This window comes from Erinaceus europaeus, chromosome 13, assembly GCF_950295315.1.
Source record: "Erinaceus europaeus chromosome 13, mEriEur2.1, whole genome shotgun sequence".
Taxonomy (NCBI): domain Eukaryota; kingdom Metazoa; phylum Chordata; class Mammalia; order Eulipotyphla; family Erinaceidae; genus Erinaceus; species Erinaceus europaeus.
The window spans coordinates 15,017,988-15,035,960 of record NC_080174.1 but is presented as its reverse complement, the minus strand read 5'-3'; the positions used below and the strand labels follow the sequence as shown (position 1 = coordinate 15,035,960).

Sequence of the window (17,973 nt, the reverse complement as noted above, 5' to 3'; positions counted from 1 at the left end):
AGAAAGATAGACACCTGCAGACCTCCTTCACCACCTGTGAAGGGACTCCCCTGCAGGTGGGGAGCTGGGGGCTCGAATCGGGATTCTTACGCCAGTCCTTGTGCTTTGCGCCATGCGCACTTAACCCTCTGCACCACCCCTGGCTCCTTTACTGTGGTATTTTAATGACACTGGTGGCCATCAGGCCCATGCTGTCAGATAAAATATGTATCCTGCTTATGGAATGCCAGTCAGTATTCCACCTTGTGAGGGGAAATGCCCTTATTGGAGGAATTTGTGATGGGCATGTATAGTTTTGTACTGTGGACCACTTTAACAAGGAACATAACCCCCTGAATACCATTGCAGAAATCACAAGGCTTGTAAAATAAGAATGTAATCAATGACAACAACAGTAAAAAGGCTACGTAAAAACAAAACAAAAAAAAAAATTAAGTGTATGAAAACTATTGCAAATATTATGTCTGTTCTAGAAGATGCCTTTACAATTGAAGCTTTAAGTAACCTAAAGACCAAGGTTTAAATATACCTTCATTTTTTTTCTTACTTCCATTTCTCAATACTTATGAATTTCAACTTATTGTAAATATTTTCTGCTTTGTGTTACACTAGGCATAGACAGAAGACTTAACTTTTTTCAGACATTCGAGTAGGCTTAATGACCTCACCTCTCCAGAGCCCTACTCCACAGGGAAAGGTAGAAACAGGCTTGGGGTATGGATTGACAAGCCACTGCCCTTGTCCAGTGGAGAAGCCATTACAGAAGCCAGAAATCCCACCTTCTGCACCCCATAAAGAATTTTGGTCCATACTCTCAGAAGATGCCCAGAGGGCTCTGAACTCCAATTCCATGAGGACCCAGGCAGAAAAGAGGGGAGAAAAAAAAAAGGAACATTCAAAAGTAGTAGGTGTGACTTAGAAAGGAAGAGAAGGCAGGACTATAGAAAAAAAATGGGTAGATAGATAGATATAGAAATTATAGTCAATACATATTTGTGATCTTAGGAGAAGGACTATAATTTCAGACTGGTCCATTCTTGGGCTTTCACTTTGAACAGTTGGTTCATACAGTTTGAATGGCAGCCAAGTCATAAATTAGGTAGGGATAGAAACCAAATGAGTCCTTCAAATCACTAAGGAAATGTGAAATGAGTAAATGCATCACCATTAAGTAGAATCCTGGATGACATAGAACTTTGGGTATGGTGAAGCTTGTACCTATGGACTTGTAAAATGGTGCTCACAAAATTTTATTGTATTGTAAACCAAATTAATAAAAAGTGATTAAAGACAACTGTAGAGTGATCCAGGAGGTGGCACTATGGATAAAGCAGTGGACTCTCCAACAACAGATGAGTGGTTGAGTAAGATGTGATCTATATACACAATGGAATACTACTCAGCTTTAAAAATGGTGAATGCACCTTCTTCACCCCATCTTGAATGAAGCTTGAAGAAATCATGTGAAGTGAGATAAGTCAGAAACAAAAGGATGAGTATGGAATGATCTCACTCATAGGCATAAGTTGAAAAACAAGACCAGAAGGGAAAACACTAAGCAGAACTTGAACTTGAGTTGGTGTATTGCACCAAAATCAAAGACTGGGGTGGTGGGGGGAGGGTTCAGGTCCTGGAACATGATGGCAGAGGAGGACCTAGTGGGGGTTGAATTATGAGGAAAACTGGGAAATGTTATGCATGGACAAACGATTGTGTTTTGCTGTCAACTATAAACCATTAATCCCCCAATAAAGAAATTTAAAAAGAAAAACATTGGACTCTCAGATATGGGGTCCAGAGCTCAGTCCCTGGCAGCACATGTACCAGAGTGACGTCTGATTCTCTCTCTCTCTCTCTGTCTCTTTCTCTCTCTCATTTTATCTTTCTTATTAATAAATAAATAAAATCTAAATAATAATAACAATAAAGAAAACTGTAAAAACAAAGGCATGTTGGGAGAACTTTGTAACCATGTCAAAAACACTCCATTTAGCATAGCCATAAATCTCCATAGTTAGAAAAGGAATTCTGGTGTATTGATAAAATCATGGTGTGAATGAAAGGAAAGCACAGGTTAGTGAGTTCAGTGGGAGACCAGAGACTCACGTCCTCCTCCAGATGCACAGCACAAAGCAGGTACCCTCACAGGTGGGCTCTCTTGCTGGTCCCTGTTATTTATTATTATTATTATTATTATTATTATTATTATTATTTTGAGTACAGAATTCAATAAAGCAGCATCTTATGGTGTGCTTTTAAAGGTTTTATACACTGAATAGTTTTATGAAATCAAAGGGTATTTTAGACATTTTCTTTTTCTTTCTTTCTTTTTTTTTAAATTTTGAACCTCCTCCAGGTTTATTGCTGATCCTCAGTGCCTGCATGGTGGTGTATGCATTGCTCTTGGTGACCATTTCTTCTTTTTTCTTTTTTTTAAATAAAGACAGAGAAATTGATAGGCAAAGGGGCAATAGAAAAGAAAAAAGAAAGAAAGAAAGAAAGATACCTGCAGCACTACTTCACTATTTGTGAAGCTTCCTTCCTGCTGGTGGGGACTAAGGGCTTGAACCCAGATCCTTGCACATGATAACATGTCCGCTCTACTGAGTGCACCACTGCCCAGATCCTCACAGTTTTCTTACAGTGATACTGTGGGTCTTCCATCCATGTACTTTGAAGTAGTCTAGCTCCTCAGTGAAGCAGATGGTGAGGGGATTTAGGTAACTGGTATACCCTAAATAACATAGTTTCCAGGTGCAGGTTTAAAGAGCAAACATTGTTCTTGGCAAGTTGCTTTAGGTTATTCAAATCTTGAAGTAGTTTGGCAAAGTAGTGAAGTGCTTGGAAACCTTGAATTATGAATTTATCTGGGTTATGTTTATGATTTGCCAGCCTGGGAGTGTCATAAATTCACACTCACCATGCAGGGTGAAAGACAACACTATTGTTTTGTTATATTGCTACTCAGCAACATTCGAGTTATCTTATAAAAAAATATGTCCCAAGGAGTCGGGCAGTAGCGCAGCAGGTTAAGCGCAAGTGGCACAAAGCGCAAGGACTGATGTAAGGATCCCAGTTCGAGCCCCCGGCTCCCCACCTGCTGCAGGGAAGTCAATTCACAAGCGGTGAAGCAGGTCTGCAGGTGTCTATCTTTCTCTCCCCCATTGTCTTCCTCTCCTCTCTCCATTTCTCTCTGTCCTATCCAACAACAATGACAACAATAATAACTACAACAATATAAAAAAAGAAAAATATGTTCTTTGACATTTTAGCTGGCACCAATTTTGGTATGAGATAAGAGATCTTTGACCATGATCTAATAATCTTATTTTCTGAAAATTAATACTAAACAGCCATTGTGTAATTTTGTCTGCTTTCTAACTATCACTTTCTTATCCACATGAAAATTATTTATCTGATTCCACAGGGTTATATCTACATAAGAGTCCAAAAATCAAGTCCTTAAGGGACTCGGGGGGGGGGGGGGATCTGATGTTTGTGATGAATTGACTGATGTGTTGACACTGTGAACCTCTCCTGATGCCAGCCATTATATCTGTCCCCTAGAAGTTGAATTCGATACAAGATGTCTTATGCACATGATTTAATACAGAAATTTTGTCAACTTATGAGTAAGGCAGAAAGGCAGGAAAAGCAGAGGAAGAGGTTGGATAGAGATTGTTTTCAGGAGAATTCTAGTTGGGCCCTACCCCACATGCAATAGAGAATCTGGAAGACAAGTTGCACTGTAATTCTGCCAGAGAAAACAAGTGTGAAAGCTGGGGAGAAAGGAACAGTCTTCTAAGCATGTCTGGAGAGACACCTCCTGTAATCCATAGATAGTTCTCCAGAGCAGGTGTTAGAATCAACTTACACTCTTAGGAACTGGGACCAGGAGAATAACTTTGCAAAAGGAGGCTGGTAGCTACTGTAGCAGAGCACTATAAACTGTGTATGTCATTGAATTAATTCTTTGTAACAGCTATTGGGTATATTATTGGTCATAATTTACAGAGCATTGGGCAACTTGAGAGGCTCGTGAAAAGATTCCATAGCAGCAACAAAAGGATTGAGAGCTTTTAAAAGAGCTCTGTAGAGTGAAGTTGGAAAGGATTTCTTCTGGATAAGAAACAGGAAAGAACTTAATCACTGCATCCAAGTATATGAAGGATTATTAAACAGTACATTTTCAGGATATACTGAATATTGTTTTGTTACATTTTGTCTTAAAACTCTGCTAATGACACAATAAAAAGAGATGAATTAAAATTGCAGCTGGAAAGAAAAGGATATAGTTTAGGTAGGATTTGAATGCTCTTTTTTTAAATTTTTATTTATAAAAAGAAAACACTGACAAAAACCATAGGATAAGAGGGGTACAACTCCACACAGTTCCCACCAGAACTCCATATCCCATGCCCTCTCCTGATAGCTTTCCTATTCTTTATCCTTCTGGGAGTATGGACCCACGATCATTATGGGGTATAAAAGGTGGAAGAAGGTCTGGCTTCTGTAATTGCTTCCCTGCTGAACATGGGTGTTGGTAGGTTGATCCATACTCCCAGCCTGTCTCTCTCTTTCCTTAGTGGGGCGGGGCTCTGGGTAAACAGAGCTCCAGGACACATTGGTGGGGTCGTCTGCCCAGGGAGGTCTGGTTGGCATCCAGCCAGATTTGAATGTTCTTTACAATAAGCACACACAGAAATAGGAACATTTTGGGTCTCTATCCGTAAGGTCTTAATGACAGAGTGAGTATTAAATTAGTAAAGATTGCCCTTTAAAAAAAAAAAAAAGTCATGCCATAGACTTCATCTGTGAGAAAGCTGTGAGACTGGAGCAAATAGAACATGAATTAGGAAGTATACTTCATACTGGACAGGCAGAAACAAAGTTTAAAATATCACTACTTTTCAGCCAGAAAGAGAAGGAAGAATATGGGGTGATCTCACTCATAGAAGTTGAAAACTGAGAACAGAAGGGAAAACACTAAGCAGAACTTGGACTGGAGTTGGTGTATTGCACCAAAGTAAAAGACTCTGGGGTGGGGTGGGGGGGGTGAGGAGGTGGGAAGGGCTCAGGTCCTGGAAGAAATAGGAGGACCCAGTGGGGTTTAAACTGTTATGTGGAAAACTGAGATATGTTACACATGTTCAAACTATTTTATTTTACTGTTGACTGTAAGCCATTAATTCCCCAATAAAGGAATTAAAATATCATTACTTTAAAACTTCGGTGCTGAAGAAATCTCTAAACTCTCTTTAAAATGTGTAAACCTGCAAATGAAACCACCAGTTCAGTTGTCTTTCCTCAATGAAATTCTATTTAAGTCAAAACTTCCCTGGGAGCAGAGTGAAACACAAGAATGTAATTTATATGAGTCATAACCAGGATTTTTTTCCATATAAAAAACACTGATTTTTTTTAACTTTTAAAATACATGGAGTTTTGAAATGAAGAAATCAGAAAATAAGAGAGCTATGCATAGAGCGTCAACTTGAATCTATTGATTATATCAGACCAAGCAAACAAACCAAAGCTGCCCTGAGTTTTAATGATAGTTGGTTGACATAACTCACTGTCTGAGTCACAGATATTCAGCCTGATGGTTTGACTTACACATTTTAATGGAAACGGTTACTGCTTAAGTTTCAGTAGCAACCATCATTTCAGATAGGTGTAATAAAAATAAACAAAAAAAAGTGTTCTTAATAGTGGGAACTCATAGAATTTACCTTTCTTCCATATCAAACAGCAATGTTAACTATAGTTACCATGCTGTACATGCCATCCCCAGCTCTTGTCTATCCTAAAACTGTTTATACCTTTTAACCACCTTTCTCCAATTCATACATCAGATCTATTTTTCTGTGTGTCAGGTGTTTTGACTTTGACTCTGATTCTGCATATATAAGATCATAAAATATTTATTTTTCTCTTGACTGATTTTTTTTTTGCCTTCAGGGTTATTGCTGGGGCTTGGTGCTATCTCTCTGAATCCACTGCTCCTGGTGCCCCCTCCCCCCATTTTATTGGATAGGGCAGAGAGAAATTGAGAGATGAGGGAAGATAAAGAATGAGAAAGATAAGACACCTGCAGACCTGCTTTGCCTCTTGTAAAGCATCCCCCCTGCAGGTGGGGCGCTGGGGGCTTGAACCAGTATCCTTGTTTGGATCCTTGCTACTAGTACTGCCTGCCTCCCCCCCCACCCCCGACTGTTGTATTTCATCTAGATAATGCTCTCAACTGGCAGAATTTGCTCATGGTTAAGTAATGTTCCATACTGTATCTTCTTTATCCATTCACCCATCCATGGTAAGTTAGGTCATCTTGTAATGTTTTACTGAATGTGGGAGAATCATAAATACTCCTAGGCCCCAAAGTGAATGGTGGGTGCAAGTGGACAGATAGCAGAAAGAAAACATCAAAAATATTTATGATGGTCCCATTAGGAATTTGTTTTATTTATATTAAAGACGAAACTTACTTAATGACTCATAGGAGATGGGGATACATCAGATCGAGTATTACAGGAGAACAGAGACCTTGAATAAACAAAGCCAGAGCTCCCTTTCACCCCTGATGACTGGTCTCATCCTACAGGGAGAAGGTAGCCTTTCAGAGAACAATGTGTACGGGGGGGGGGGGGGGGAGCAATCTAATAGGTGACTGAAATGCACCGTAAAGATTCATACTGGCTGGGCTGGCTAAATTACTCACATGGATACTTGGCTGCTGCCTTGCCATGTGAGCAACCTAGGGTCCAGCCCAGCCCCCACCACACTAAAGGAAGCTTTGATTCTATGGTTGGTGTTCTCCCTCTCCCTCTCCCTCTCCCTCTCCCTCTCCCTCTCCCTCTCCCTCTCCCTCTCCCTCTCCCTCTCCCTCTCCCTCTCCCTCTCCCTCTCCCTCTCCCTCTCCCTCTCCCTCTCCCCCCTCTCTGTCTCTGTCCTAAAAATGTTTACAACTGGCAGTATAGCACAGGTTCAGCAGTAGAGTGCCTACCTTTCCTGTGTGTGTCCCTGGATAATAACACACCTCTTCCTCTTCTATTACATACATCTTAGCAAAAGCTAAGAGCTTTTGCTGCACTATTGATTTCTGTCCCTTCGATTTTCCAGGCGGAGCAACTGAGGCAGAAAGGGGTTGAGCAATTTGCCCAGAGGCTCCCAGTTGGTATCTGGTTTTGCAGGTTAGCCCTTACCCAAGAGCAATTACACTCTGCATTCCCCCTGGTGATCTCTCTCTGTGTGTGTGTGTGTGTGTGTGTGTGTGTGTGTGTGTGTGTGTGTGTGTGTGTGTGTGTGTGTTTAAAAGATTTTCATAGTGGAAAGAATGCTTAGGAAAATGGTTTTGTCCCAGGGGATATTGTCAACAGGGTGGCTTTGCCACATCTAGGTCTCACCAGAGGACAGACAGGCCTAACACCATCTCCAGCTATCAGATCTTCGAGATCAGATCATTCCTGGTTTTTGTGACTTAATCCTGGAATATGATTCAACCTGTGTCTTCAATTTATATTTTATAACTACTCTTACTGGATTTTAACTTACTTACTTGTATTGTGTAGCAGAGTTAAATTTCTCCACTCCTGGACTTCTCATACTAGTCATTCTGGTAATACTTGCTGTAATATTTCCCTGATCTTTCTGTGTTTTTCAGAAAAGTAGAAACCTACTTAAATTTTTTAAAATTAGCTTTATTTATTTATTGGATAGAGACAGTTAGAAATCAAGAGGGAAAAGGGGGTAATAGAGAGGGAGAGAGACACCTGCAATACTGCTTCACCACTCACAAAGCTTTCCCCCTGCAGGTGGGGAACAGGGGCTCACACCCATGAACTTGTACATTGTAACATGTGCACTCAACCCGCTGCACCACCACTTGGCCCTGAAACATACTTCTGAACCCAGGCTTCCAATGTCTTTGGATGGATATACCAGATTATGCTTTCATGCACATAGGTTCCCCAAATAAACCCCATAACATTTGTGGGGCTATAGCATTTGCCTAGCAACTTGAAGCAACCCGGAACAAGAAAAAAAATTAAATAAAGTTTAAAAGATTGTTTGATAGTTGGTTTCAGATCTTGACCTGTTTTATAAAAACGTCTATAATCTACCAGGTTGTGTCTTTGATTGAGAAAGAGAACACAAAAAGGCTAAGTCAGAGGTCAAACAGCAAGTTGTGGTTTTGAACTAAAAAATTTAAGTGGAAAAGATGCACTTGGATGTTGGAGGGGGAAAAAATGAATCTTCTTTTTTGGGAACACAGATACAAAGAGTCCGTTGTGTCTGTGAGTTTGATGTAGACAAAACCCTCAAGGCAAGGCATGTATATTCCTTTGGGTTTGGGAGACCTTGCGGTTGGCTGGCCCTTAGTCACCAACTGTGGGTGAAGAAGGTGTCCAATGCGTTCTTTCTACTGCTTGGTGGATAACGTTGGTCCATTCCTTCCATTTCAGTTTTCCATTTCTTTTTGTTGCAGCTCAAGGAGTATGAATCACAGCACCGGCAGTCAGCTACCTTGGATCCTGCCGACTGGCCAGATGGTTGTTACCAGTCATTTGATGGCTCGTCAAATTGCAACGTGAGTGTGCCGGCCTTCTAAGCATCTTGGTCCCCTTCTACTCTAAAGGGCCATCGTACACCATTTCAGACTATAAATTCCTACTTGCAACTCCCTCTTCAATTTGAAAGGAAACCTATCTTCTGACATGTTATTCACTTTCCTTAACCTGACACGTCTGAATAATGCTAATCATGCTGGGTTTCTCCCTAGCTGTGATAAAGTATGTATAACCAAATACTTACCATGCTAAGTATTTTTAAGTGTTCAGTTCGGTGGTACAAAGTAGACTCACACTGCTATCTCACCTGTTTCACAATTCTTTTCCAGAACTGCTCTGTTGTCCAAAATAGAAAGCCCATAAACAACAAACATTAAACAGTAGCTCCCTATTCTCCTCCTCTTCCTAGAAGCCACCATATTACTTTCTCTCTTTAGAGTCTGACTGTCCTGCAGACCTGTATAGATGGACTTGTCTTCATATAGATGGACTCCTCTATTTATCCTTCTGTGTCTGTCTTTTGTCACTTAGTCATGTTCACAGGATTCACCCTTATTGTAGCATATAGCTGAAATGCATTTCGTCTTGTGAATGAATGATATTTTACTGTCTGTATCCACCACATTTTATTTGTCCGTTCTTCTGCTGCTAGATACCTAGGTGGGTATTTCTACATTGGGGCAGTTGTGAACAACACTGTGGACATTGATATGTAGATACCTTTTGGGTACTATTACCTTGGAGTGAAAATTCTGTTTCATGTAGTAACTAAATTTACCATTTTGAGGAGCGCCATACTATTTTCCATAATGGCCACACCAATTATATCCCTGACAGGAGTACTTGAAGGTTGCAATTTCTATACTTCTCCTAGCATTCTTTTTCTCTCTTTTGTCTAGTACCCATCCTCATGGATATGAAATGGTTTCTTATTGTGGTTCTTTTTAATTTGTATTTATTTACTATTATTACTATTATTTTATTATTATTATTATTTTTTTACCAGAGCACTACTCAGCTCTGGCTTATGGTGGTGCAGGGTATTAAACTTGGGACTTTGGAGCCTCAGACATGAACATCTCTTTGCATAAGCATTATGCTATCAACCCCTGCCTCTTATTGTGGTTCTTATATGCATTTCTATAATAATTAATGATGGTGGATGACTTTCTGTGTACTTAATCATTTGTATATATTTTGGGGGAGAAATTTCTGTCTCAGTCCTTTGTCTATTCTTGGGTTTGTTGATTGGTTGGTTGCTATTAGATTTTGTGTTTTGGGGGTCCTTTATATGTTTGGATCTTAGTCCCTTATCAACTTTTTTATTTATTTTTTTATATTTATTTTATTTATTCCCTTTTGTTGCCCTTGTTGTTTTATTGTTGTAGTTATTATTGTTGTTGTTGTTGTTGTTGGATAGGACAGAGAGAAATGGAGAGAGGAGGGGAAGACAGAGTGGAGGAGAGAAAGATAGACACCTGCAGACCTGCTTCACCGCCTGTGAAGCGACTCCCCTGCAGGTGGGGAGCCGGGGTTCGAACCGGGATCCTTATGCCGGTCCTTGTGCTTTGCACCACCTGTGCTTAACCCGCTGCGCTACAGCCCGACTCCCAGTCCCTTATCAACTTTATATTTTATAAATACCTTCTCCCATTCTGTGGATTGACTTTCCTTTGCTACCTTTTTGGTGTCTTTTTATCCACATATATTTTTTAGTTTTAAAGTTCAGTTTACATTTTTCGTTTGTTGCTTTTCTTTTTGGTGGGCTGTAACATCAAATCCCAGAAATCATTGCAAAATCCAGTGTCCTGAACATTACTTCCTATGTTTTATTTTATACATTTTATAGCCTTAACTCTTTTTTTTAATAAGGTCTATTTTATTTAGTTCACACCATAGGGAGAGAGAGAGGGAAAGAACCAGAGCCTCACTCTGACATACGCAATACAAGGTACCATTATACTCTCAAACCCAGCACCTTACTCAACCTCCCAGGCTGCAATAGTTTTCATTTTTAACTCTAGATCTTTGAGTCATCTGAAGTTGAAGTTTTTATGTGTAATATAAAGTATAGGATCAGTTTCATCATTTCACAGGTAGATACCCAATCTTGCTAGAACCATTTGGTGAAAAAAAATTGTCTTTCATTGGATAGACTTGGTTCCTTTTCAAAAAATGAGCGGCTGTGGTTGCACGGGTTTATTTCTGTAATCTGTTTTATTCCATTGGTGTGTGCAGCTGTCCTTCTGCACAGATCAGACTGTTTTGATTAATGGAGTCTGTAGTAGGTTTTGAAATCTGGAAGTGAGCTCTCCAATTTGGCTCTTCTTTTTCAGATTGGTTTGATTATTCGGGTCCCTGGAGATTCTGTATGAATTTTAGGATGGGTTTTACTATTTCTACAAAACATGCCATGGAATTTTGATGGGGCTTGCCTTGAATTAGGGATTGACATGGGTAACATTGCCACATTAACAATATGGAGTCCTCTAGTCATGAATACTGTCTTTTCATTTATTTATGTTTTCTTCAGTTTCTCTCATCAGTGTTCAATGACTCTCAGTAGTATAAGTCTTTCCCCATCAGATAAATTTACTTTCAAGTATTTTAGTCTTTTTAATGCTGGTGTAAATGATAGCTGTTTCCTTAATTTCATTTTCAAATTGTATTGTTACTACCATCTAAAGGCGGAACTGATTTTCACATACTGACTTTTTTTTTTATCCTAAAAGGGCTGAGTTTATTACATCTTACCACTGGGTGTGAGTAAGTAGGGAGGGGGTAGTGTTTAGTGTTTTTTACTTTTAAGATAATTTCATATGTAGACAGAGGCAGTGGTGCTTGTTCTTCGATTTTGATAACTTTTGTTATCCATTTTGTATCAGTGGAATCAACACAGTGCTTGCTAAACTAGGAGTTCCACAGGGACTGCAGGAATGGGAATTCCAGAGTTGCAAACAAGTCATGGCACCAAGATTAAATTGTGTGGAGCAAGGATGGGTGGGGTTCCAGTTTTCATTTCTCATGAGCTTGTTTGGTTTGCTAGATTTCTAACTCCTCATGTTTTTAGTCTCTGATATTCTTTTGTCCGTGCTTCACACATCCAGCCATCTGTCTATAGCTTCTTTCTTTTCTGACAGCCAAGTATTTCCCAAAAGTTTACTCATTGCCACCAGGGTTATCTCTGGGATTTGGATGCCTGCTCAGCAAATCCACTACTTCTTGTGGCCAGTTTTCTTTGTGTGTGTGTGTTTCTTTTTTCAATAGAGACAATGTGGGAAAGGGGAGATAGGGAGAGAGAAACAGAGACACCTGTAATACTGCTCTACTACTCATGAAAATTCTCCCATGAAGGTGAGGGCTGGCCCTTGTACATATTAGCACGTGTGTCAACCAAGTGTGCCACTATTCAGCCCCTATGATTTGACGTTAGTCAGTGTCTCCACTCTAACCTGTCACCCCCTCTTCTAAAGTATTTCTGTGCTCACTGCTTTAACACATGCACGTTCCTCTGTCCAAAATGTCTTCCTCCAACTTTCCCAGGTGAGAATCTTTTCACCCTTCAAGACAACAGAACCCCACTGCCACTTCTTCTGTGAACTTTCCTTAACTTCACCTATAATTTGTTGCTTCCTATTTAGTGCTTTTGCTAAACTTGCTGTTAGTCAGACCTAACAGTTTTCCTAGAGTGTCAGGATTAGTTTGGTCATTTTTCCTGACTCCATGGAAGCCATGAGCTTCTGAGGTAAGGAAGGCATGCTGTGTTTCCTTTGTGTCTTTTGGGATGGTCTCACTCAGTGTCCTCCTCACAGAATGTGCTTGGGAAATGCTTGGTGAGCAGAGATGTATTTAGATGTCCACCCTGCTGCCTGCTTCAAGAGCATGGGATATGCTCCACACCTGCAGACCCTGCCTTTAACCTTCCTTCACAGCTAAGCAATACACGGTGGCTTCTCAGAGGCAAATTGAACTCTCCCTGACTTCTTAGCCTTCATTTCCCAAAGCAAGCACCCGATTTGAGCTGTGGCTACTAAATAGATCAAGGTTATTAATTTGAAAACCCTGCCTGATTTGCTTTCATGTGAGCGAGACTGAGATGTGACCACTTGTAATCATAAATGTGTCCTATGTGTCCAGCAATGTGTCCTGGGATTCTGAGGTCATCAAAAGAACTGAGTCTACACTTTTCAATGTGCCTTTTCAGGTTCTTTTTAACTCTGAATCCTAAAGACACACAGAATGCCAATGCAAATCATGAACCTAAAAGATCAGGAAGAACAAATACAGTAACTCAGGCCTGATGTGCTTCGAGCCCAACTTTGGAGAGAACACAAAGCCCCAGTTATCCATAGTGGGCCCTTCAGTCTCAGACTCACTGTATATGGTGCTGCTTAATTACATCTGAGTCAGCAGGATGCTGTGAGATTTCATTCAGAGAAACAAGACAGCAATAAAACCTCACACACTCATAAGGCAGAGGGAGAGGGAGAGGGAGAGGGAGAGAGAGAGGGAGAGAGAGAGAGAGAGAGAGGGAGGGAGAGAGAGAGAGAGGGAGGGAGGGAGAGAGAGAGAGAGAGAGAGAGAGAGAGAGAGGGAAGGAGAGAGAGAGAGAGGGAGAGGGAGAGAGAGAGAGGGAGGGAGGGAGAGAGAGAGAGAGTGTGTGTCTCATTCAGGAAAAAGTCAAATGTGAATGAATATAAGAGACATTTTGAATGAACACCGAGAAAGTACGGTTAAGGTTTATCAAACCCCTTTCTGAGAAAATCAAGACCATCACTTTATTTTGTCTTCTTCTTCTTCTTCTTCTTCTTCTTCTTCTTCTTCTTCTTCTTCTTCTTCTCCTTCTCCTTCTCCTTCTCCTTCTCCTTCTCCTTCTCCTTCTCCTTCTCCTTCTCCTTCTTCTTCTTCTTCTTCTTCTTCTACTTCTTCTTCTCCTTCTTCTTCTTCTTCTTCTTCTTCTTCTTCTTCTTCTTCTTCTTCTTCTTCTTCTTCTTCTTCTTCTTCTTCTTCTTCTTCTTCTTCTTCTTTTTTAATGTCTCTATTGGGAGATTAGTAGTTTACCACTGACAGTAAAACACAATAGTTTGTACATGTGTAACATTTCCCAGGCTTCCACATAACAATTCAATCCCCACTAGGTCCTCCTCTGCCATCATGTTCCAGGACCTGACCCCCCCCACCCACACACACACACAGTCTTTTACTTTGGTGCAATACACCAAGTCCAGTCATTTTATATTCTATTCAGTTTTACCTTATTTTTTTAAATTAAGAGTGCTGCTCAACTCTGGTGTATGGTGGTGCTAGGGATTAAACCTGAGGCCTCTGGTGCCTCAGGCATGAAACTCTGTTATGTATACCTCATTGCTCTTTCTTTTTTTGGAAGGGGGTCTGGAGAAATTGAGTGGGAAGGGAGAGCTAGGAAGGGAGAGAGAAGGACACCTACAGCACTGTTTCACCACTTGTTTAGCTTACTCCCACAGGTGAGGACAGGGAGTTTGAACCTGGGCCCTTGTATACTGTAATGTGTGTGGTCAACTAGGTGCATCACTCCCTGGCTCAGAATTAATTAATAAGACAAGCAGACAGACACCAGACTACCACTAAGTTCAGGCATATATATGGTGCTGGGTATTAAACTTGCATCCTCAGTATGCAAGTCCTGTGCTCAGCCTCCAAGATATCTCTGATCTAGGCTTATCATCTTGATATAAATTACCAGAATAAAATGGGTGCTTCCTTGAAAGGAAGGAGTTCATTCTCTTGAACATTTAAGAGACCATTTAAGAGACCACTTATGGAGATATTGCTATGTACTCATGCTGCCATGTATACACTTGAGTTATTAACATCTTAGAGTACTGTTTATAGATAGTTTGAAAATAAATTCAGCCTGTCTGACAAGCTGGATGAAAAGCCAGGGATACCATATGTTCCCTCTACCTCTAGAACGATCTTTCAGAAACTCTGGGTTGATTTCCTGCTGAGAGATGAAGAAGAGGATTTTTCAGCAACCAAGAACACTTTCTGAAGCAATGCCATTTACCTTATGTGTAGCTTTTTGGCTCACTTTCTGCATACAGTCATACCCACTTCTGCAGCCTGCCTGTGGCTGCTACTGATGATGTCATCAGCGCGGGCCCAATGTAAGCACTTGGCCCAGGTTCCAGTCTTATCCCCACCACACCTGAGGAAACTTTTCAGTGCACTGGCGTCTTTCCCTCTCTCCCTCTGTTTCTTTTCCTTTTTATCTAAGAAAGGCATCAACCCAGGGTCTGGTTGGTGGCATGCTCAGTAGAGTATACATGTTACAATGCACAAGTACCCAGGTACAAATCCCTGGTCCCCACATGCTGGGGGAAACTTTGTGAAGCAGTACTGCAGGTGTCTCTTTACGCCCCCGCCCCAATATTTCTCTCTCTCTCTCTCTCTCTCTCTCTCTCTCTCTCTTTTAAATATATATATTTTTTATTGCCACCAGCTTATCCCTGGGGCTTGGTGTTGGCACTACAAATCCACTGTTCCTGGCAACCTTTTTTTCCTTTTTTTTTTTCTTCTAATTTTTTTATTGGCTAGGACAGAGAGAAATTGAGAAAGGAAGGGGAGATAGAAGAAGAGAAAGATAGACACCAGCAGACCTGTTTCACTGCTCATAAAGCATCCCTTCTGCAGGTGGGGAGTGGGGCTCAAACCTGGGTCCTTACACTTGGTAATATGTGCACTTAATCAGGTATGCCACCGCCCGGCCCCCAATTTCTCTCTTTCTTTATTTAGTAAATAAATATATAAAAGTCAACTAATCAGTGAAGTCTCAGTGATGACCATAATCCCAGCTTATGTGAAGCTCTTGTGAATAATGTGAAAACATTATTTTGTCTGGTGATTTTACAGAACCTGCCCCCACCCTCAGAACCCTCCCCTCCCATTATGTCTCCCCGATTATTCTAACTCTGCCTGGAAGCAGAGTAGTTAATTTTGGATAATTCTCCCTGTGTCCGGCCAGCCGCCAAGAGTTGGGTGCTTTGATTATCTTTTTTGTGCCACAAGGAGGACATTTTAGATTTCTATCGATTCTTTTCTGTACTGAGATGTAAATAGCCCACTGGCTGTCGTGAGGAATGCCCAGGCCATGACAGTTTCAGGGATCACAGGGCCTTTGTCACCAGCCCTCAATGCCTATATTGAAGGCCGCCATGCTGTGGGGTTTCATTTGCATTGATTCCATCAGCTTTTCCCCCTCCCTCCTCACTGACATGAGATAATTGCACGTCGCTTCACAATAAATCCATATTCACATATGGATTCCAAGAGTGGAAAGGGCTAAAGATAGTTACCAGGGGAAGGGAAAAATAGCTTTCTTTGCCAGAGGGAAGTCTCCTCTTGACCATTTTTCATTAATCACCGACTTCTACTGTGAGCGTTGGGGGTTTTCAAAAGAAATTCTGGGCGAGAACTTACTAAACCTGCTTCTGTATTAGCTGTCTGGACCTTTATTTTTAGTACTTTCCATCATATGTGGACAACTTTAGTTTTCATTTAGCCTTCTGCACCAATGAGGCTATGTTGTAAGATTTCTTTATTTTTTATCTTTTGCCTCCAGGGTTATCTCTGGGGCTCAGTGCTAGCACTATATATCTACGGCTCCTGGTGGCCATTTTTCCCCCATTGTATTGGACAGCACAGAGAGAAATTGAGAGAGGAGGAAGGGAAGACAGAGGGGGAATGAGAAAGATAGACACCTGCAGACCTGCTTTGCCACTTGCAAAGTGTCCCCTCTGTGAGTGAGGATGGGGGGTGGGGGGCTCAAACCCAGATCCTTGCACCGGTCCTTGTGCTTAGTACTATATGTGCTTGGTACACCCAGCACCTTGTTCTAAGATTTCTCTATTTAATTTTTTTTTTAATTTTTGTACCTTCTTGAGTTTAAGTTGACTTTCTGATTATGAATATGCTTAGAAAAATTATGCTGTCCATTTGACTGGGTTTTATTTTTATTTGCCTTTTCACTCAAGACACAAATGTTAGTAAAAAACATACTTTTATGTCTCTTCTTCTTTTTTTTTTTTTTTTGCCACCAGGTTATTGCTGGGGCTCCGTGCATGGTAGTAGATTATGGTGTTCTATAAATTATCTTTAGACCAGAGGGAGACCCATAGGATGCTGTGCTTTGCCATGCATGAAACCCTGCCTCAAACCTGGTACCAAGTTCAGTGACTCTTGAGGAAGCTCCACAGCTGTGGTTTCTCTCCCTTTGTTTCTCTCTATCTCACTATCTAAACAAAAAAAGTAGCATGGAATGATGGTATAACGTGTGTGAGGCTTTTGCTCTGCAAATAAAGAAATATATACATTTTGGGGGACAGGTGGTGGTGCACCTGGTTGAGCGCACATGTTACAATGCGCAAGGACCCAGGTTCGATCCCCTGGTCCCCACCTGCAGGGGGAAAGCTTTGTGAGTGGTGAAGCAGTGCTACAGGTGTCTCTCTGTCTCTCTTCCTCTCTATCTTCCCTACCCTCATGTTTTCTAGTTGTCTTTATCCAATAAATAAAGACAATTAAAAAATTTGGAAAAATAAATACAATTTTTTAAATATTAATTTGATACGGCAGAGAGAAATTGAGAGGGAGAAAGGAAGGTAGAGAGAGAGAGAGAGAGAGAGAGAGAGAGAGGCAGTACCGCTTCACCATGTGTGAAGCTTCCCCCCAAAGTAGGGGAATGCAGGCTTGAACCTAGATCTTTGCACATAGTAATGTAGGAGCTCAACTGAGTGTGCCACCAGCCAGCCTCTGAAATGCACTCATCTTAACAGATATTGTATAGAGAGTAATCATGGCAGGGCAGGAAGGGCAAGAAAGCATCTCTGCTCTTAGAGTCTGCTGGTGGCCTCTCTTTTGTGTCTAATTCATCTTTCCGTTCATAGAATGTGCTTTTCAGGAAAAAAAATGGAATTGCATTTCTGTATCTGCAGCTTCTTATGGAAACCATTACCGACAGTTTTGTGAAGTGAGTTACTTTGTAAAGAAGTCGTCATTTCATACTTGATTGCTTTTACCTGCAGGGGAGTTTGGAGTTGGGAAAGATTTGTGGAAAAAAAAAAAAGCTGTTGTGTTTTATCTTTGGTGCTATAATAATCCCATATATTTCTCCGCAACTCTCTTCATAGCCTTTCATTCCAACTCAGAATATAACTTTGCCTCTAGTCTGGTTTGAGCTCTGGAGGAGCCGTGTGACTGAGCTGTGCCCACACTTTTGTGTGACCAAGACAAAGGCAAGCGGTCACTTTTTCAAAAAGCTATTTAGAGTATTTCCTTGATTGAGGACTTCAAATGTCTCAACAAAAATATCCCTATATGATGAGGTGTTTGGGTGGCCTGGAGCAAGACAGTTAAGTCTTTTTGTGGGGAC

The 17,973-nt window shown here is 40.9% G+C and overlaps 1 protein-coding gene across 5 annotated transcripts in view; it reads left to right on the top strand.

Moving 5' to 3' along the window:
* Window positions 1–17,973, top strand: part of SASH1 (SAM and SH3 domain containing 1) — a 465,315-nt gene that overhangs the window by 366,488 nt on the left and 80,854 nt on the right. For all 5 annotated transcript variants that reach the window (XM_060205372.1, XM_060205373.1, XM_060205370.1 and 2 more), the window contains exon 8: window positions 8,486–8,587. In XM_060205372.1, the coding sequence (XP_060061355.1) occupies window positions 8,486–8,587 (102 nt within the window). The remainder of the gene's footprint in view (window positions 1–8,485; window positions 8,588–17,973) is intronic.